General features: G+C 44.2%; 1 protein-coding gene across 4 annotated transcripts; it reads right to left on the reverse strand.

Moving 5' to 3' along the window:
• Nucleotides 1-334: 334 nt before the first annotated feature.
• Nucleotides 335-20,635, reverse strand: LOC110505445 (fibronectin type III domain-containing protein 5b). 4 transcript variants are annotated; one of them, XM_090220706.1, is made up of 6 exons: nt 20,314-20,635; nt 7,640-7,755; nt 6,863-7,064; nt 2,085-2,168; nt 1,505-1,638; nt 335-980 (listed from the first exon to the last, which is right to left on the reverse strand). In XM_090220706.1, the coding sequence occupies exons 3-6, from the start codon at nt 7,047-7,049 to the stop codon at nt 921-923; spliced, it is 465 nt and encodes a 154-aa protein (XP_090076832.1). In that variant the 5' UTR covers nt 7,050-7,064; nt 7,640-7,755; nt 20,314-20,635; the 3' UTR covers nt 335-920. The 4 variants fall into 4 exon arrangements, with proteins under 4 accessions (XP_090076832.1, XP_090076831.1, XP_036818148.2 ...); XM_090220705.1 differs by lacking the exon at nt 20,314-20,635 and adding an exon at nt 18,247-18,802; XM_036962253.2 differs by lacking the exon at nt 20,314-20,635 and adding an exon at nt 9,180-9,357.
• Between the last annotated feature and the right edge of the window lie 1,431 nt (nt 20,636-22,066).

A 22,066-nucleotide genomic window follows, 5' to 3' on the forward strand; every position in this document is an offset into this window, starting at 1 on the left:
AGAGACCAGATTTGTTTATAAATGACAACGTTCTTTTCTGCTGTCAGAGCTAACAAGCTTTAATTCTGCAGATAAATGGAGAATTCTGCCGCACAGGTGTCTTGAGTGCTCCTTTTGATCTTGCCCTGACGTCATAGCCACCAGCTTGCTTCAGAAAGGCCTCCAAAATTAGCCTTGTATTATCTGAATTCCCTGAGCGGGGAACTAACTAGCTCTGATCGAATGAAAACACATCTCAGAGGAGGTTTCAGGGAGTTGAGCCAGAAGGAGATCTATAAAACTGGTACTTTAGCAATAAGAAGTTGTTGTGAATAGATGAAACAGGTTGAAACAGGTTTTGATACAGTGATTTATACTGTAGTTTGAATAAGAGGTGAAAGGAGGTGAGCAATAGTAAGGAAAGTACAGTATGTGCCTTACAGCAAATGAGCATAATAGGAGGCAAATAAATAAACACTGTAAGAGAGGAGATGCAGTAGGGGGAGTTCATTTCACACGGTACACAGTGCTCAAGCCTTGGTTGCAGTATGGGGAACAGGGGCTGGGACAGTGTGTTTCAGTTCATTAACAACAAGCTGAGAGAGAGGGTCTCTGGCCCTGGTTATATGCAGTCCCCTGGCCATGTTCATATCTCCTCTCTCTCAACTCATAGCTGAACCCATTTGGCCTTTATCTCCATGACCTTCTGGCAATAATTAGAGCAGCGACAGCCACAGTCCTGCCACCACATCTAGAGCCTCTCCTCTGAGACCTGGACCCTGGAGTCCTGAGGGCCCAGTTCACACCCAGGCCCCATGCCAAAGGGCCGGCCACAACCCACAGTCCTAGCCTCATCCTAACAAGCAGATGGGCATAAAGGGCCCTTTGGTTGCTCTGTTTAGAATACACTCAATCCTTTGGATTAGAGAGTGTTCTGGCCGTCACACCTCGATGATGTTCACAGATGGAGCCCGGTTGTTGTTGTTGTTGTTCTTGGGGAACTGGAGGGGAAGAAGGGAAACAGCAGGGATGAAAAAGATGAAGGCCAGTCTCTAAACCTGGAATAAAGTATAATTCTGCTAGTGTATGAGCATGGAGCGCCTGGACAGAATGGGAGGGTTATGATGCTTTCTCTCTGGAAGGGAGATGGGGTATTTTGGTCATTTTAGTGTCAATTGGTTTAGTTGGCAGAGGTCATCAGCCAGTTGTTGATGGAGAGGAGCGAATGGACATCGGACAATCATGCCAGCGTATGGGCTGTCTATGCATTGATTTGAAAGGCTTTGGATTTATAGCATTGTTATGACCTGAGATGCCTGTTTTGCATTTTAACCATTTTTGGGGGGGGATGAAGTGCTGTCATCAATGCTAGTATATCAATGCATATTCTGTTATGTGGTGGGTGTAGCTCTAATGGTGTTATGGGAGTGTTAACTGCTGGTGAAAGTGGACGTTTTTAAGTCGCTGGGACGATTCACCTGCCCGGTGACGGTGGGGACTCAGTGGGGAGGAGAAGGGGTTATACCTTACTGCGCAACAGCCCCCCCGTCGGGTGCTCCGGAGTACTGCACTCTGATGAGGTCTTAGCTTTGTCCTTGTTGGTGTTGGGCTCGTTGTCTTTGATGATGTCATACTGACGGCAGAAGAGAGCGATCACACCTGACAGAGAGGCGGAGAAAAGGACATGCACAATAAGTAAATACAACCACATTACCGCAGTGAAAAGCAGACTGAAATCATTTAGCATGGACAAATTACAACAAATTGTGGACCATATTTGTTTAAATATACCTTTTCTTTTTTTCTACATTCATGAGGGTGTGTGTGTGTGTGTGTGTGCGTGTGTGTGTGCGTGTGTGTGTGTGTGTGTGTATGTGTGTGTGTGTGTGTGGTAGGGTTGCAAAATTCCAGTAACTTTTCCCAAATTACCATGTTTTCAAGAAATCCTGGTTGGAAGTTCCCAGAATCAGAAGGGAATAAGCAGGAATCCAGATTCCTGCAACCAGGATATCTGGAAAAACTGGGAACTTGGGGAAACTTACTGGAATTTTGCAACCCTAGTGTGTGGGTAGCACTCTGACCTTTTGAAACATTCCACCCCTCACCTGCCCACATGATCAGCACCACCACGATAATGATGAACTCCCCCGCCCTCAGCTGAGCTCCCACTTCCTCCATGGTCACCTCGTCTGGAGTGTCAAATACAGCAGCACAATCAGTTCATCACCATGGCAACATTATCAGTTATTATTGGTAACTGGCAGCTTATTAAACCCAGGTTCTCCTGAAAGGTCAGTCTAATGATGGGGGAGTGTTGGGGTGAAATCCATCATCTGCTAAGTGAATATGCCAGGCAGAACTTCAGTCCAGTAGAACTTGTCTCTACCACAGGAGGTTGGTGGCACCTTAATTGGGGAGAACGGGCTCGTGTTATTGACTGGATCGGAATCAGTGGAATGTTATCAAATGCATGCTTTCAAGGTGTTTGGTGCCATTCCATTTGCTCCATTCCAGCCATTAATATGAGCCGTTCTCCCCTCAGCAGCCTCCACTGGTCTCTACTGTAATTATACATACTCAGGAGTAGTTCTGCTCTGTGTCAGCTGGATAGAACAATTTTCCCCTGACACCCCCTATTGTGTAGACTGATCTCTCTATTCTTCTTCAGTCCCAGGATGTCACCACTCACCACTGGCTTTCTGTCAGCTAGCACTACTTCAAACAGGCCACGTTTTTCATGATTCCGACTCAACCCTAACAACTTGTGCACAGGCTCCACAATTATCTCCTCATTGAAGAGCGCTGCTATGTGGGAACCGCACAGCACATGCCTCAATTTGCCCACTATTTCTGAGAGAGGCTGATGGTGTCAAAGGATTCAGTAGAAGCTGGACATGAAGAGAATACATAAGCCTGAGACAGGGTCAGTGGGGATCCCCACTCTGAAGGGGTTGGAGAGAGAGAGTTAATCACAGCAGCCACGATCGATTGAGTTGGGCCTAAATAGAACTCAATAATCATTATTAATGTCCTAAGGGCAAAAAACGATCAGAAAAGTGTGTGTTTGTGTGTGTTCAAGGTCTACTCATACAAAGCAACATGTTTCTGAATTCAGTAGAGAGCTGGCTAAAGTTCAGCACACAAGTTCCCCCCATTTAAAGGCCAAACAGAAGTAGGCAGTGACACTGGTACATTAGCGTGGTGAAGGTTCCGTGCAGATTTCGCCACAGCTTCACCACGCTCCAGCAAGTTCTCCCAATGACTGATTCAGCCAATCGATGAGTCTATGTACCTTGACATTAACCAATCCAATCTGGAAAGCCAGAGGCTCCTGACACCGCTGCCAGATGGCCTCCATATGGCTAATATTGGTCAGTTCTAATGTCAAAGACGGTCTCCAATCCTAGAGACAGGTTGAGTCCTCTGCAGGGAGAGGTGGGGCTGTACTGTTTGTACAGGAGGAAGTTTGCAGGTGGGAGCATTCAGAGACATGGTAAACTGTATGCTGTATAGCTGCAGGATTATATGAGTAAAGACATATAGTCTTGGAGTGTTATACACCTGTTTTACTGCAGCACAGTTTTGCAGACGTCCAAGAGGGAGTTGTCCTGCTGGTCTAGCTAGAAAACCTCCCTCACCAAGAGTCTTGGTCACAGACCACATGCTGGTTCTATAGCTATGGTCTTGGGAGACAAACACATACAGTGCATTTGAAAAGTATTCAGACCTCTTCACTTTTTCCACATTTTGTTACGTTACAGCCTCATTCTAAAATGGATTAAAGAAATGGTTTACCTCAATCTACACACAATAGCCCACAATGAAAAATAAAAAAAAGAGATACCTCATTTACTTAAGTATTCCTCCCCCAGTTTTTTTATTTATTTATTCCACCTTTATTTAACCAGGTAGGCCAGTTGAGAACAAGTTCTCATTTACTACTGCGACCTTGCCAAGATAAAGCAAAGCAGTGCGACACAAACAACAACACAGAGTGACACATGGTATAAACAAACGTGAAGTCAATAACACAATAGGAAAAAACCTATATACAGTGTGTGCAAATGAGGTAAGATTAGGGAGGTAAGGCAATAAATCGTCCGTAGTGGCGAAGTAATTACAATTTAGCAATTTACACTGGAGTGATATATGTGCAGAAGATGAATGTGCAAGTAGAGATACTGGGGTGCAAAGGAGCAAAAAATAAATATATAACAATATGGGGATGAGGTAGTTGGATGGGCTATTTACAGATGGGCTATGTACAGATGGGCTATGTAGAGGTGCAGTGATCTGTGAGCTGCTCTGACAGCTGGTGCTTAAAGTTAGTGAGGGAGATATGAGTCTCCAGCTTCAGTGATTTTATTTTTTTGCAATTCGTTCCAGTCATTTGCAGCAGAGAACTGGAAGGAAAGGTGGCCAAAGCATGAATAGACTTTGGGGGTGACCAGTGAAATATACCTGCTGGAGCGCGTGCTACGGGTGGGTGCTGCTATGGAGACCAGTGAGCTGAGATAAGGTGGGGCTTTACCTAGCAAAGTCTTATAGATGACCTGGAGCCAGTGGGTTTGGCGACGAATATGAAGCAAGGGCCAGCTAACGAGAGCATACAGGTCGCAGTGGTGGGTAGAATATGGGGCTTTGGTGACAAAATGGAAGGCACTGTGATAGACTGCATCCAATTTGCTGAGTAGAGTATTCGAGGCTATTTTATAAATGACATTGCCGAAGTCAAGGATCGGTAGGATAGTCAGTTTTACGTGGGTATGTTTGGCAGAATGAGTGAAGGATGCTTTGTTGCGAAATAGGAAGCCGATTCTATATTTAATTTTGGATTGGAGATGCTTAATGTGAGCCTGGAAGGAGAGTTTACAGTCTAACCAGACACCTAGGTATTTGTAGTTGTCCACATATTCTAAGTCAGAACCGTCCAGAGTAGTGATCCTGGACGGCGGGCAGCGATTGGTTGAAGAGCATGCACTTAGTTTCACTTGCATTTAAGAGCAGTTGGAGGCCACGGAAGGAGAGTTGTATGGCATTGAAGCTCGTCTAGTGGTTAGTTAACGCAGTGTCCAAAGAAAGGCCAGAAGTATACAGAACGGTGTCGTCTGCGTAGAGGTGGATCAGAGAATCACCAGCAGCAAGAGCAACATCATTGATGTATACAGAGAAAAGAGTCGGCCTGAGAATTGAACCTTGTGGCACCCCCGAAGAGACTGCCAGAGGTCCAGACAACACGCCCTCCGATTTGACACACTGAACTCTGTCTGAGAAGTAGTTGGTGAACCAGGCGAGGCAGTCATTTGAGAAACCAAGGTTGTTGAGTCTGCTGATAAGAATGTGGTGATTGACAGAGTCGAAAGCCTTGGCCAGGTCAATGAATACGGCTGCACAGTATTGCCTTTTATCGGTGGCGGTTATGATATCGTTTAGGACCTTGAGCGTGGCTGCGGTGCACCCATGACCAGCTCGGACAATAACCTAAAACACAAGGCCAAATCTAAACTGAAGTTGCTGAATGCACCTGAGTAGCTGAGTTACGGTTTTGACATAAATCTACTTGAAAATCTATGGCAAGACTTGAAAATAGTTGTCTAGCCATGATCAACATCCACTTTGGCAGATATTGAAGAATTCTGAAAAGAATAATGGGCACATGTTGCACAATCCAGGTGTGGAAAGCTCTAAAAGACTTACCCAGAAAGACTCACAGCTGTAATCACTGCCAAAGGTGCTTCTACCAAGTATTGACTCAGGGGTGTGAATACTTACAAAGAGTTATTTCTATATTTAATTTTGAATAAGTTAGCAAAAATGTCTAAAAACGTGTTTTCACTTCATCATTATGGGGTATTGTGTGTAAATGGGTGATCTAAAAGAAAAAAATAAGCTATTTCATCCATTTTGAATTCAGGTTGTAACACAACTAAGTCAAGGGGTGTGAATACGTTCTTGAGAAAGATAATTACAAAAAATATTTTATTCAGTAAATATATTTATTTGTTTCTTCATTTTGATAAGAGATAAATGTAATGAATTGAAGGTTATTTGTTGCTATAAAAATCTAAATGTACCGATGTTAAGGTTCTGTCATTATATTTAGGGTGGGGTTGTGGGAAATTCTTGTGAAAAAAATGGGGTCTCAAGAAATTATTGCAGAAAAAATGGGGTGCCCATTGAAAAAGTTTGAATACCACTGACAGAGGGATAGAGAGGGATATGGAGGCTGCATCATTATGCGACCGGTGCTGAGTCATGCCTTAATACTGTAGCCATTTATCACAGTGGCTGCCTGGCTGTACAGGAAACAAACACTTCTCTGAGACACGCACATTTATCTCACCTCTGCCCAGCCATCACTCACACACTAACACCACTTTCGTTGCACCGGTTCTCATCTCGTCCACCTATACGGATCTAGCTCTGTGTTGGTCTGGGCCTAGGGACTGTAGGTCTGTATGTGTCTGATGAGGCTGTTTGTAGCATTCTGTATCCCTTTGTGCTAGTTTCTCCTAGCTGAGAATATCCCAACTAAATTAATATAAGGTGTTATATTCATAAATTGTTGTAAGAGCGCTTGATGTTTAAGAGCATTCTGTTGTGAAACTTAATTTCACGCTTTGTGTCCCCATTGATTTGTATTGGCCTTTATGGAATCAGTAAAAAGTTGTCAACAGTCCAACTGCAAGCTTTACTCTTGGCACTGTATGTGTACTTACTGCTGTGCACAGGGTTTCCTCTTCCTTTTCTGGCACTGTACCTGTATTACAGCAAGGTACGGGAACCTGGAGAAGTGCTTTGGACTTTGTTTTCTCCATAGATACTGTATGTATTAGCTTCAGTCTTATCCTAAAGTTGTGTGTGAGATTCTAGAGTTTTTTACCTTTATTCTTCGAGGCCTGTGTCTCAGACTCCTTGGGCGTGCGGAAGCGCAGGGGTTCGCTGTGCTGACTCATGGGCCCACTCATGCTGATGGACTGCACGTGCACAATGTAGTCGGTCTCCTCCTCCAAGTCCCATAATGCACAGGAGTGGGTGGTGGTGTTCACTTCCTGGATGAAGCGCAGCATGCGCACGTCCTTCTTCTGTTGGCACATCATCACAGAGATGCGTTTAGTGAGCAGTGCAACACAAAACTATTCACTGATGTTGAGTAGAAGTCTCACACACAACATTGAGCCCTGGTGAACTTCAATCCCAGTTATCACATACTGTACAGTAATAGTAGACAGAAATAGACTGTGTGGAGGAGCTGTATGTGGATAGAGGGAGCAGCAGTCAGGAGATGGGCAGAACCGGGGTTCTTAGCTGGGCCTCTGGGACCAGGAAATCATCAGCTGATTGGCTAGAATGGAGCCTAACCATTGTGCAGGGTAAGTGACTGTGTGCAAGTGGGAAATGTTATTGCTTTCCCTCTTTACACAGCTGCCATCTTCCACTGCTGTTGTCGAGGAGACAGGCGCTCTGACGGGATCGTCCTGGCAACACAACGTCCCGTGACACAACGGTTCCGCAAAACAAGCCGCTGGCCAGCAACGCAGGGACGGTGAGTAGCGATTGGTGACAGATACTATTTGATCTCCTATTGGCGAGAGTGAGTGTTTGTGTGGCTTGGGTGGGTCTCCTCCCCCCCTCGCACTGCGCTCCTTCTCGCTCTCACCTGCTGTGTGATGGCGAAGCCGATGACAAGGTCCCCTTCGGGGATGTCCCATGTCACCACGGCAGAGTTGGACTTCAAAGCCTTGATGGTCACATTGACAGGAGCCGCCAAACTGTCTGCAAACACAGACAGGGAGAGAGAGAGAAAAGATACACATGAAGCAAATTAAGTTTACTGTCTAGTGGGTACTGGGTAGGATACAGTAGGTATGGTAATGGGTACATGTGTTATTTACATGGACTCAATATAGTACTTCAAACAGTCCCTACAATCACAGAGCGGTTAAAAAGCTACTCCACAGGAGAGCTTGGCTATTCTAGACAGTATGATCTACAGATTGGCCATCAGACTGTGGAGCCTGGTGCTTACTGCAAACAGAGGCCTCTGATCACTGCAGCCCCCCACAGCTGGTTTCACTGTTCACTATTACTCACCCAGGGAGAGAGCTGGGGCCTGATTCAGTATTCACATCCATTCAGCATAATTAGGACTCATAAGAAATACAAGTGCAATCAAATCTAGAGTGGAGCGGTTTGTAGGGGTTGAATTTTAAATGGCCCCGCAATTAAGGGTTGAATTTTGAATAGGTTCACATTTAGAGTCAGTTGAATATTCCGTGAAATTACACTCAACTCAAAATAATGTACACGGAGTGTACAACACTTTAGGAACACCTTCCTAACATTTAGTTGCACCCCTTTTTGCCCTTAGAACAGCCTCAATTCATCGGGGTGCTGGCCCCCAAGGATGCTGGCCCGTGCTGATTCCAGTGCTTCCCACAGTTGTGTCAAGTTGGCTGGATGTCCTTTGGGTGGTGGACCATTGTTGATATACACAGGAAACTGTTGAGCGTGGAAAAACCCAGCAGCTTTGCAGTTCTTGACACACTCAAACTGATGCGCCTGGCACCTACTACCATACCCCGTTCAAAGACACTTCAATCTTTTGTCTTGCCCTTTCATCCTCTAAATGGCACACACACACACAATCCATGTCTCAAGGCTTACAAATCCTTCTTTAACCTGTCTCCTCCCTTTCATCTACACTGATTGAAGTGGATTTAAGTGACATCAATAGGGGATCATAGCTTTCACCTGGATTCATCTGGTCAGTCTGTCATGGAAAGAGCAGGTGTTCTTAATGTTTTGTACACTCCAGTGTATATAGAGTTGGATTACTCTTTTTATTGTTCAGTGTAATGTGTTGTACGTGCTGCAAACCATTGACAGTTTAATTAGGGTTTGTGCTACATCACTTCAAAGTAATGATTTGTTGCTGTGCAATACATTTACAGTTTTGTGTGTGTGCATGCTAGTTGTGTGTGTGTGTGTGTGTGTGTGTGTGTTGTATTCAGATGTTTACACCTGGCGGCATACTTAATCGAATAAGTGAGCAGATGACGCTGTGATTACAAATGAATGAGAGATCCAAACCCTGCCGGAGTAGGGACATGCCAACCTGTTTTTCAAAAAAAGCTTCAATGACACTTTCAATTCATACATTCCAGACAGTGAATGGGACAATCATTATCAGGGCTTACCTGAATGATCAGAAAGCTTCGGTGGTGATGACTCATGCGATGGGGGAGTGTCTGCAGAGTAAATGAACATACAATCTTCCATGTTCCTTCACTGTCAGAGGGAGGGCGCCCTGTCTCTTAGCCCCTCCGTGTCACACGTACACTTCCGTATGGTAAACAGTCTGAGACATTGAGGATAGATGGGTTTGTGTGATGAGACACAGGAGGGACGGGAACAGATAATCGAGAGTGGACACTCATAATCATGTTACGTTATTCCGACATCTATTTAGTGCTGCAGATGTATTCAGATGAGTTATTGAGCGTGTTAGCGCTCACTCTTGTCTTTAGCTAGGCAGTGTAAATCATGGCCTAGTAATTGTTTTGCTGATTAAAGGCCTGAGACAGAGACACACACCCAGTTGCTTTGTTGGGGATGTACTCCTTGGCGGACGGTGGCCAAGACGGGAAGCTCTCATATATCCCCATGACGTGAAGTGTGAGTCAGGACTAATGAAACAGCAGACAGATGTCTCCATAAACTCACACACACACACACACACACACACACACACACACACACACACACACACACACACACACACACACACACACACACACACACACACACACACACACACACAGGATGAGAGATGGGGATGACTTTGAGTCCGGACTCAGAGCCCTGTCCCTGGTGCGTGTGTGTGAGAGAGAGAGGGAGCAGACACCAGCATGTCTTTGTTAGCGGAGTCATCAGAGGGACAGGAGGTAGAGTGTGCCGTGCTGGGCCGTGTCATGAGGATGACAGTGTTCAGTGGGTGGCAGCTCGGCAGTCTTTCAAGGAGAGAGGGGGTATATAAAGAGTGAGGCAGTATGTTTGCATGGGTGTCTGTGTGTGTTTGCTAGTAAACTAATTGTACAGTGCACATTAAATTAGATTTTGTCCAGCCTACAGACAACAAATAAAACACTCAAACTGTTGGCTTGCAGTTTGTACTATTTCCCCTCAACATTTTAAGAGCCTTTACTAACTTGCAAGCACACACACACACAAACACTGTCTCCTGCTTAGTCTCATTGTCACAGTACTCCAGCTGCCCTAGATCAATACAGCCTATCATTATTTAATGAACGTTCTCTGGCGTTCCCCCCCCCCCCCGACCACCAGACCCTCTGACCTGGGAAAGACGGTAGCACTCCCCCCTCAAACTGTGAACTGTATATCTGTATAGCTGCTCTCTCTGACTGTTGAATACGGGCTGATTTCTGACTGAGTTGCTTTGCCTCTGCCTGATCTAAGACCCTGGTCCTGCAGCATTTCATCCTTTCATGCCTCTGTGCTCATAGAACGCTTACTGCTCAGCAATCAAAGACACCCTTCTCATCTCATGGGTAAATATCCCACAGACAGACAGACAGACATAGAGTCTGCATACTGGCAGTAATGGCCCGAGGGGAGTAAAATATCAAAGTGGGCCAATACTGTGGTGCTTCTCCCTGGCATTAGCAATGAGAGACCATAAATAGACAAATGAAGTGAACCTTGGGTTGCTGTCTCTAAGCGATAGCCGACCCTGCTGGACAATAAATTAGCACATGTTCATTAACACGTCCTCGCCTGACGCTAACGAGCATGCTGGGGGAATCACAAGTGGCTTTTCAATACCCCCCCCCCAACGTGTCATTGAGATTGCAAGGGCAACCACTTCTCCCTTTGTGCTTTCAGGTCATTCATACTCTTCCTCAGGTTTACTGTACTGAGCAGTACACACACAGACACACACACACACGCACACACACACTGATTTGCAGGCATATATTCATGTTGTCATTCTCACACCCACAACAGTTAAAGAAACAGCAGTAAAGCCTAAAGAAGTGTTGGAACAATAGAGTTAATTTGTTTCATTTGGCATCTTAAGCAGCTGTTGAAAAATGAATGTCTGCGTTAGGTGTACAGGGCGAGACTGGGAGCCATAACACGATGCCATGTTCAATTATGAATGCACTGTCACCTGTTTCATTACAGCCTTTATCGAGCCTCACTCTATTTTTCACTGCTTATTGTCCCTGGATGGAAGCAGAGAAACAATATATTTTACTGTTCTCTTGGTCACTCTTTCTTCCTATTTCCATCTTTCTAGTAGTCTCTCTCTCTTTCCCTCTGCTTTTGTTCAGCCATTCTCTCTTTCATTCTCTCGCTGACTCTTTCAAATCTCTGAAACGCTTTCTCTCGTCATCTCCACCTGTCTCCGATCTATCTGGTTGTGTGGACGTTGTCCAGTAGAGCCTCTCCTGACAGGTGGGCTGCAGACAGTCTCCTAGTCCTCCGGAGTGTAAACGGTGATCCGGCTAACTGACACTTCTGTGGGAGCTGCTCACTGCCTCCACCACTTCAGACACTAGAAGGAAAAAGTTCAGGCTTGGCACCCCCTACTCCACCCCCTCATCATCTCTGCATCATCTCCCGCCAACACCTCCAACAAGTACAGTATGGGTAGAGATACAGTCCAGGTTGACCTTACATTTAGAGTTCTAGGGACACAGAGGGGGTTGACATCTCCCATAAACAACAAAGTGTACTGGTTTCACACTCAAAAAGATGTTGCGTAAAGCTTACTTCCTTATTCCATTCACTTGTATTATTTTTTACTGCATCAGGAATAGCGTACACAGACGTTTCGGCTTTACCGCCCTCCTCAGTGTTCAGGTACAGTTTTATTTGAATTCTAAACAGCATTTGTAGAGAACAACCGGTGAGCAGCAGGTGCTTCTAATCAGGGTTGCCACTCATCCCAACCAGGAGCTCATTAGGGCCTGGTTTAACATAGAAAATGGTACTGTCTATAGTTTACTGTGGAAATATACAACCCAGAAAGTGAACCACTGGAGTGTGGCTTCTTGCCCAAAGCACCAGAGAACACAGTGTGTGTGTGTCTTTTCCATGGCTTTTCACTCACCACGCTCCATGATAAACATACCTCCAGGGCTTTTCTCTTTTGAGGAGACATTAGTTATTTACTTTTACCAAAATAAGTCTCCAACCCGCTGGCCTAAAGAGCGGCAAAGATGCGAGCGCCGAAATAGCCTCTCACTTTCACTCTCTCACCCACTCACTCTCCCCCTCACTTGTGTAATTAAATGTCAAAAGCCAGAGTATGAAAATCAATGCTGCATTGTGTAGTATCGCATCTGAGAATGCAGCTAATTCAAAAGCAAAGGAGCACGGGTGGCAGTGTTGATTATTTGACAAGCCGCCGTACTGCTCGTCTGTTAACTACACATGAAATCTAGTTCCCATCCAAGTTCCTCAGGCCAGGAAACCAAGGTAATATCTACACAATCAATATCCCAGTAGAGCTGGGCACATTATACACACAGCACATAAATATGATGGGGTTTTTCACTATTCTCCCCTTCTCCTTGTTTCACTATCTCCTACTCATCCCTTTCTCTCCCTGTTACCTACTCCACTCTCTTGCTCTCTTTCTCTCATCATCTTTCTCTCCATCCCTGTTTTATTCTCTCTCCTCATCCCTCGTTTCCTGTCTGTTTCATTCTTTCTTTTTCTCATCCCTCTCTTCCTGTAGAGTGTTAGCCAGTCTGTTGAGAAGTGAAGCAGCTGGTGGGGTAATGCCTAGCTGCCTCCTTGGAAGGATGGCACTGGGAGGGAGATGGTGGAGAGAGATAGAAAGAGAGGTCGGCATTGGCTCTCTATGGTGCTTTCTCTCCATCTCTCTCTCACTTTCCTTCTCTCAGTCTTTCTGCATTTTTCGCTCAATTTTTTTTCTCTTTCACACTCTTGGTCTCCTTCTTACGCCCTCTCTTGCCCACTGGGCCCACACTGGTTGAATCAATGTTGTTTCCACGTCTATTCCACATCTACTCCACGTTGAGCCAATGTGGAATAGACGTTGAATTCACGTCTGTGCCCAGTTGGTGTTTTCTCTTGCTCTGTGCCTCTTCCTTCTCTCTCTCCTGGTGAGCGTGACGGTTCCTCTCTGAGAGGCAGGCTTCTATCCCTCCTTAATGTCACCAGGCCTGCAGCTCTTACACTGGATTTGGCCACAGGCCCAGGAGACAGTGTGTTTCATGAGCACACACACACACACAGACAGAGACAGAGAGAGAGAGACAGAGAGAGAGACTGGGCTACAGGTAAACTGCTGTGTCTCCACAGCCAGTTCTAGCGTAACTCACACCATTTGGGTTATCCCCTAGGATATTAACAGAGAGGAGGAAATAAAAACAGTATTTTTACGCTCTGGTGAGCTGCCAAGGGCAGTGAGTGTGTACGCTCCTGTCTTAGGGCCAGGAACATATACAGCACCATAACATTCTCTGGCGCAACCACCCCACCATTATCATATTGTACTCATGGGCTCTAAATGGCAGATTGGACCCCCACCGCCCAACAGCTTGGCCCCCCACCAATACCACCTGCCATCCTCCTCCCCACCTGCCACTCATGGTGTCAGAGCAGACTCCAGACTGCGTCAGAGACATGGCAGGGACACATCAGTCTGTTGGCAGTGCCACCTCACAGGCCTGATGGCCAGGAGCCAGTCTCTCATTGTGTATTTATTACTTCTGTTATTCTTTTTCCAGACTATTTTTCTCTTTTTTTTTCTCTCTGCATTGTTGGTAAGTAAGCATTTCACTGTTAGTATACACCGGTTGTTTTCTGAAGCACGTGATACATGCAATTTGATTTGATTAATGTGTGTTCTCAATGACAGCAACAAGGCCCCTCAGACAAGCACATTCATTCATTTCCATGGATCCCAGCTCTCTGAGAGTATGGAGTATGACAAAAAGTGAGCAATTGACTATATCAATCACACATGGTCTGGTTGGAAAATAAGCTGCTAAGATGAGTTCCACTGTGAAAAGATGTTGAACAGATGCTGTTTGGTTGAGTTGTATTTCAGTCAACCTTACTCAACAGAAGCCAGCAGGAACGCAAACAAGGCTTAGTCCTTTGTCTTAATCTGTGCATTCTAGGGTTGTGAGTCATGTGCAGGAGCCGGCAACAGAGCATCAGGAGCCCTGTGTGTATCTGGTTTAAGGCCCCTCTGTCTACAGTGTCTGAGTTCAGGCAAAACCAACCACACTCATTCTGAGGAAGATTACACTTGTCTCTTTTGCTGCTGGTGCTGCAGCACTTCTCATGCTCGCTGACATTTTGCCTTGTCTCTATTGTGTTTGCCTGCTGTGTTTGAAAATACCATCAGCCTGTCATTAAGGCTGTTATTTTTGATTAACAACGGGAACATGGCTTTATTAGTGCGTGTTCGTGCTGGTAATGGCTGTAATGTATGTGTGTGCTGAACTGCAAGTGCCATTTTGAGAGAATTCTGTGCCTTCGTCTGTTCTCTCCTTTTGTCTACAGATCTACTGCCAAATAACTAATTGAATACTTCAATAATACAGCCAGCCAATGAATTAATACTATTTAACTGTTTCCACTCACACATGAACACACTGACACACAAACACACACACATGCACGTAATACAAACCCATATGAACGTAAACAAGCACACACTCCATTACTTATATCATAATGTTCTGCTTCCAAACACCCATTTCTCTATGCCGTTCTGGTTGGAGCAGACCTCATACATGTGGTAAGTGGAAGATATCCAGCCTCTGCTGTGTAATCCCATGCATGTTCTGTTTCCTGCTCCATTGGTTGTGTCTGTCTTCGGGGTAAACTATCTAAATCTGTTCGTTTGAAATTGGGATGATTCATCCAACAATAAGTGGCTGGCCTACATAACAACCAGGCCTTTAGAGGAAGCACTTAAGCCAGATGACATCCAAAACAGGTAGCTATGGGCTGTTTTTGTTATCACATATTATTTCAAAAGATTCACAGAATCTAACAGATGAAAAATGTTCTCCTTTATGCTAAATAGACAACGGTAGACTAAAGTGAAGAAAGAAAAGGTGGCATCAAGGAAACACTGTTGTTCCAAGAATACAGACCTTCAGGAACCACAGTGTATGTCCCCCTAGTTTGTTTAACATACTGTAAAATTAGGTGTTTTTCTGATGAAACAACCTCCCAGTGAATATTCCACAAAGAGCTTTTGAGCCAGCTAGTGATTTGGCAGTAGACTGGAGTTGATGAGTCTGTTTAACGACCTTTGGCTCCTCTGTCTGGGTGCTGTAACTCCTCTGGGTGGGATGGTGTGATGACTTGACACTTGACAGTTAATATACTGCTGCTACTGAGAATCTGTGGCAGGGTTGGGGAGTGGCAGGACTCCTCTGGTTGGCCAGCGTTAGAACCCTCATAGTGGGAGTGTAATAGTCATGCTGCGTTTTACAGTAAAAACAAAACAAGGCTTTTTAGAATAGCTACTCGTTTCATCAGAACTTGAAAGGGTCTCTAAGGTTATGCTGGGCTTTTCTATTGGTTACTGTTTAACTACTTGATTGATTGGTTGATTTGATGGGTTGACTGACTGATTGATTGTGTTTCATGGCGAGTCTGTCGAGGAGCAGGGACTGGCTGTTGGAATTTGCCACCTCGTTAAGATGGTGTTGAAGTTCATTTACATTTTAAATGGAAACATTAGCTTTACATTCCTCGTCCAGAGTGACAGATACTTCATGACTCCCCATAAACAGAAATGCATTAAAGGACGTCACAAATGTAACGTTTACAGCGTGTTAACACCCACCCACACGCTTCTGTCAATCCAACCATCCTCCTCAGTACCTAGCTTTGCTCCTCTGATTACTTGTCATGCTTTCCTTCGTTTCTGTGTTCTCTATGTTGGCTTTCTGAAGATTTTTTTCCAGAAGTAACACATTCTTAAGAGTACCTTATACAAGTGCAATGTCTACTTCAATCAAATATCCATCCACAAGTGCCCTTGACTCTCCCCAGTCAACACTTCTACTAAGGAGATGGAAGTGGCTTAATGGTGTCTCTGATTGAGTGTTCTTCAACCTGGTCCTGGACAACCACAGGGTGTTAGTACTGGGCTGGAACAAAAGCCTGCACACACTGTATATCCCTAGGTCCAGTGGATTGAAAAACACCATTAGATCCTCGATCTGGCTGCATTGCTACAGTATGTGGGTTAGCTCTCCAGTACAGTACTGTCTAGTGAGATGACATCATACACTAGGTGTATGTTGCTGTGGCTATAAGGAGGTTGATGTAGATGGAGGAGGGACTAGAAGAACATTCTCTCTGCACTGCCTGCAGGACTGGCTCATTAATCAATGTTTTATTCAATCGCCCCCCCGCACAATCAGAATGTATGAAACAATTATGAGCCCACAGAACCCATATGTGCACCCCACTTTCGGTGAAACGTGATTTGCTGACACAGTAAGGGTGTGTGTTGCCTACGTGCAAGTGTGCATGCATGTGTGTCTGTGTCTAGGCTATGTCTAAGGCTGTGTCTAGACGTGACAGTTCATGCATCTTTATAATTCTGATCATAGCGTTCTGTTCATGGAATTCCGAACGTGTCATGCATCTACACCTACAGAAATGTGTCCACAGTGTGTCCAGATTCCCTATTCCCACGCTATATTTAAATGCCAGTAAACATTTTACAAATGGTGGAATAGGCTAAATATGATAACACCACAACAACTGATGGCTGTAGCTAACTGGCCAGCTAATCTCTGTAGCTAGCACTCAATGCTAAAGGGATTGCAAACAGGTTAGCATAACTCTAGCCAAACCAAAAATATTTTTCTAAATATTAGCTAGCTGGCTACCATTTAGGAGGCCAGCAAACACATTCTTCACATGCTAGGAGCGTCTTTCCTCCAACATTATAATGAAAAGTTGCCTCTCGTTCTCAAAACACACGTTTTCTGGAGACATGCGGGAGGACTGTTGATGACGTTGCCCCCTGGTCAGCCAGATCTGAACACAGTCAGACCACAAAGCGTTTTTTTTTTTGTATTCTGATAGCAGATGTCGCATGTAGGTGTCAAGTGTAGACACGTCCTAAGTGTCTGTGTGTTTATTTATGAGAGAGCGAGGGAGAGAGAGAGATGTAAATGCTGTAGAGGCGGTGGGTGGATTCTGATTGCAATAGTGTGTCAGTGTGATTTGCAGTGCTCCGTCAAGATGAGCAGTGAAAGCTACAGCACTCAAGTGTTTCGGGAACGTACATTCCGGGGTGATAGATTCCGCTGGGGTTCTCCTCAGTCTATTCCCAGGGTTCACTCTCACCTCACGCATTGCTCATTCAGCAGCCTTCCGAGGAACAATTTGAAATGGTTGTTTTCCTCCACAAATGTTATAGCGAGCTGTGCCAATAGTACAGTCACTGTAATGCCATGATCCTAATGGTCCCTGCTGTATAAATATCACATATTACTTTGAAAATGTGTGTAGAAGAAATACATATTTGTTATCATACTCCATCATTCATTCAGATTTTTAAGTAAAATATTTTTTTTTAAAGCATTATTAAAGCTATTTCATTTTCAGAGACATTGGGGTTGTACCTGTACCATGTACTACTTAATTAAATGGTCAGCTTTACTTGGAACACACACACGGTTGGTTAAGTCAGTTTAACGTCATATCAGTCTAAATCTTGTGAATGTAAGCACTTGACAACTGCTTGGATCAAAGGCTAGTGTTATTCTTGCTGATATGGTAGGAAATATAACTAGGCTACAGTAATAAAACATACTGAAACGTAACGTAGGCAATAAAACTGGCGCTGAATTATTGCAAAAGCAAATGTTTGGCCTTTAAATCCGGAAACATAACTGCTCATGTTCCATGGCCTATTTAGAGTGTTTTAGTATAGATCAGTACCAGTATAATGTCTGGAGCAGTGTATCAATACAGATTCTTACACACACACACACACACTATTCCTCATTCATCGCACAGAATATAGCCTAAATGCCAATTAGAAACAAATTAGCACAAAAAAAACACTTTTCCCCATTGTTTTATTTGCACGGATACCAATGCAGTCCCCTTAATGCTCACACATTAACCTTAGAGTTCCCACTAGAAGGCAAATACGTGAATGCATGGTTGAGTAATTGCTGAAAAATAAATATTTTAAGTACATAAACATTAACTTACCAGCAAAGACGCGAGAGACACCTAGACAGCTGAGAATTAGCAGTGGCACGGTTGACAGGAAAAATCTCTTCATCCTTTAAACATTAGAGGACGTGAGATCCCATTTACTCTAACTAGAGCTACGTCAACTGCCTTGCTATTGTTCAGCATTCACATCAGTCCATGCATATTGTCTCGATCAAAAACCGTTTACTGTCTCGTTGGCTTGCCGCAGATCGACTGACGAGCGCTTTCAGCAACCTGGGACAGCGACAGCGCTCCCCCACCTACATGCAACAGTAGTTTAACATGCGGCGGACCTTGTTCGTGTGTGTCGCCCACGAACGCTCTTCATTGTTCCACCTCAGCTACGAGAGATATTTATAGACATTTATAAACTCGACGACCAGACATAAATGAAGTCCTGGTGATGAGTGTTGGTCCGTGGCTGTGGCCGAGTTTCGCACCGTGTACATATGTGCCCCTGAAGTCGGGTGGTGCTTAGGGGCACTCAACAGAAACGTGATCGCGCTGCTCTCACTGCCCTACCCACTGCAATCGACACTAGCGTGCGTATAGTCATGGGAGAGATGCACACACACACACACAGGCATATGTAACAGTACAAATTTAAACCGTCCCCTCGCCCATACCCGGGCGCGAACTAGGGACCTTCTGCACACATCAACAGTCACCCTCGAAGCATCGTTACCCATCGCGCCACAAAAGCCGCGGCCCTTGCAGAGCAAGGGGAACTACTACTTCAAGGTCTCAGAGCAAGTGACGTCACTGATTGAAACGCTATTTAGCGCCCACGCTAACTAAGCTAGCCGTTTCACATCTGTTACACTCACCCCCCTTTTGACCTTCCTCCTCTCCGCAGCAACCAGTAATCCGGGTCAACAGCATCAATGTAACAGTACAAATTTAAACCGTCCCCTCGCCCATACCCGGGCGCGAACTAGGGACCTTCTGCACACATCAACAGTCACCCTCGAAGCATCGTTACCCATCGCGCCACAAAAGCCGCGGCCCTTGCAGAGCAAGGGGAACTACTACTTCAAGGTCTCAGAGCAAGTGACGTCACTGATTGAAACGCTATTTAGCGCCCACGCTAACTAAGCTAGCCGTTTCACATCTGTTACACATACACTCTAGGCTCCAATTATTATTCATATGCGCTGCAATTATACCTCTATGCACACATAATGTCCACATGGAGAGTTTATTAATTATGATTAAATGAGGTATGAAATCATCTCACAGACTATTGGCTACACTAAACCGGATAACTTTGACTTTTGCTCAAAGTGCATGTATATTTTTCTCAGCTATAGACAAAGTGCATGTATATTGTTCTCAGCTATAGACAAAGTGTCTCTTGTATATTTCGGCTATGAAATGATTTATAAAGTTTGATCTCGAGCCCAGTTGTTGAAGCTTGAATATTCAGATGTTTCAGACTTGCATTTTGGTCTACAGCAGTGGGTGGGGTAAGCTATGTCAAGTTTGCATAAGAGCACCAACAGTAGCCTACTTACTGCTCTATAGACAAATGTCATGGTACATTAAAGGCTAGGACAAAATACCAGGCCAGTAAAATAGAATTCAAAGGCATTCCAATGAAGTGTAAAGTTTTGATTTTATAATTTCCATTGGTATAGTTACACATGGGCTGAATCTATCTGACTTCCTATTTGTCTCTGACCATTGGTCAAGTTCAAGGTCCTGAGCCTGCATGTCACTCCTCCGTCATTTGTTTGAGTGCACTCTGTCACCGACACCCGGTCGCATCCATTTACCATACTTGGTAAGACAGTTCTCAGAATGATTTTCGCCCACACCACTATCAAATATTCATGTACAATTCCATGCAACAACAAAAAACTGCCGCCTATGCATAGTTTCGCGTCATAAATTATTTTGTCCTCGAACACCACTTAGAACCGCAAAAATTAGTCCATACACTATAGTGTAAGCAACCACATCACCACACCCTCTGACTATTTGAATAAATCGTTTACTGCATCAAAAGAAAACTGCAGATAATTATTTGATACATAAATAGTACAAGATAGTCTCTCTTACCTGAGCTGCCTGAATGTTGCCTACCTATATCAGCCGGCGCTGCAAGATGTGTGCGGTCTTGGCCGGGATGGTTCACGTTAAGAAAGCTTCGTCACGAGTTTTGAGCGCGCCCGTCCGGAGTCGGGCTACTGTCCCAACTGAGAAGCAACGTTAGCGAATGCCCCCTGTGTCCCCAATAACTGTTTTCTGCACCACAACGACTCCCACACTACACCCACTCCTTCAACTTCACAGCATCTGGCTGGGTGACGGCGTGTTTGTGAGAGAGAATGAGTGAATTAAGGTGTGTGTGTGTGTGTGTGTGTGTGAGTCATTGTCCTTTGCAGCTCTGCAGTCATGAAAGCAGGTGTTTCCTAGCCAATTCCGCATAGGTTTTTACCTCACACGTTTAAGGCAAGGAGGAAGATACTATCCTAAGAAATTAGCTGCATTTTTATGAGTTGCAACATTAAAATGTAAAACTGTCACTTGTTGCCAAGATTTTAAGATGTACAATGTACACCAGTGCAAATATGCAAACATTGCTCTGGCACAAGGGCCTCAGTGTGTCACTTGTGTGTAGGGTTACAAAGGGATGTAAAATTTACCAGTAAACTACCAGAATTGAGATAACTTTCAAGTTTAATCTAGTGGCCATTTTGGGTAGTCAGATTATCACAGGTGTCTGTAATTATCTCTGGCCCTCTGTGTGGCCTTATCACACGTTAAATATATAAAATAGTCAAATAAAACGATTTCAAAAAATGACAAAATGTATCCTAAATATAAACCATAAATTTTTTGAATACCAATGATGCTTAATATGAGGGTTTCAGCATGACATATCCTATATATTTTTATTTACACACTCGTTTTTGTATTATGTTAATATGTATTTTTTGTAAATGTTTTTGTGCCAAACTGTTGGAATTTGTGAAAAAAGTCAATAGTTGAAAGAGTTGCAGAGTTAATTGAAAATAATGCCATTGTTGATAAGAGCCTTTTTTATTAATTAGGCTATTTTCTCTTGATCCATATGGTCTACCCACTAGGAAGTCATGAACAATATGGACACAGATAAAAAAAAATGTATACTATATATAAATACATTTTTTTAAAGTGAGCAAAATTTTTATAAATTACCAAAGTTACCATAGATTGCCATAGAATACCTGTTAATTACCAAAATGACTGAAGATTCTGGTAACTTTAGTAAATTACCGGTAGCTTTGCAAACCTACTCGTGTATATACTGTCTGATAATCAATCCAGCCAGATGTGTTGCATTCTAACAATCCCATTAGCAAAACACTGCTCCACAGCCATAGTTGACTGAGATGTATTTCTTTCAATAGAAGCGTGGGCAGCACAAAGACAGCACAGTGGATTTTTGACTGGTCCCAAGCAGAGGAATTGCAAAGATATCTCTCAAGTCTACTGCCAATAGAATATTAATGGGCTTTAAATTCACCACTCTGCAAACACATAAAGGACTCAGCCCAAGCGCGTAATTTGCTTTTGGAAAGGGCTTCACTGATACCTCACAGTCCACCACATTAAACACAGATCAAGCAGAAAATCACTAATAAATCAGAGCTGTTTTTATGGAAGTTGTGGTGTATCCATCCTCTCCTAGGTTCCACTTTGACAGAAGATGCTGAACTTTCACACTCTCTGGGTTTGTTTTGGTGTGTTTGTGTGTGAGGTTGATGGGTTTGTTTTGGTGTTTGTGTGTGTGTGAGGATTGATGTGGTCACTGTAATCATCTCACAGT

The sequence above is a fragment of the Oncorhynchus mykiss genome, chromosome 25 (assembly GCF_057628025.1).
Source record: "Oncorhynchus mykiss isolate SJ-2025 chromosome 25, ASM5762802v1, whole genome shotgun sequence".
In the NCBI taxonomy this organism is placed as follows: domain Eukaryota; kingdom Metazoa; phylum Chordata; class Actinopteri; order Salmoniformes; family Salmonidae; genus Oncorhynchus; species Oncorhynchus mykiss.

What these genes read in the sequence shown, in the direction of transcription:
- LOC110505445 (XM_090220707.1), bottom strand. Translation starts at nt 18,319, where the DNA reads ATGAAGAGATTTTTCCTGTCAACCGTGCCACTGCTAATTCTCAGCTGT. An exon ending in TGTCTCTCGCGTCTTTGCTG is followed by an intron (nt 7,756 to 18,246) that starts GTAAGTTAATGT and finishes CTGTGTTTGCAG; the next exon opens with ACAGTTTGGCGGCTCCTGTC. An exon ending in GGTGCTGATCATGTGGGCAG is followed by an intron (nt 1,639 to 2,084) that starts GTGAGGGGTGGA and finishes CCTCTCTGTCAG; the next exon opens with GTGTGATCGCTCTCTTCTGC.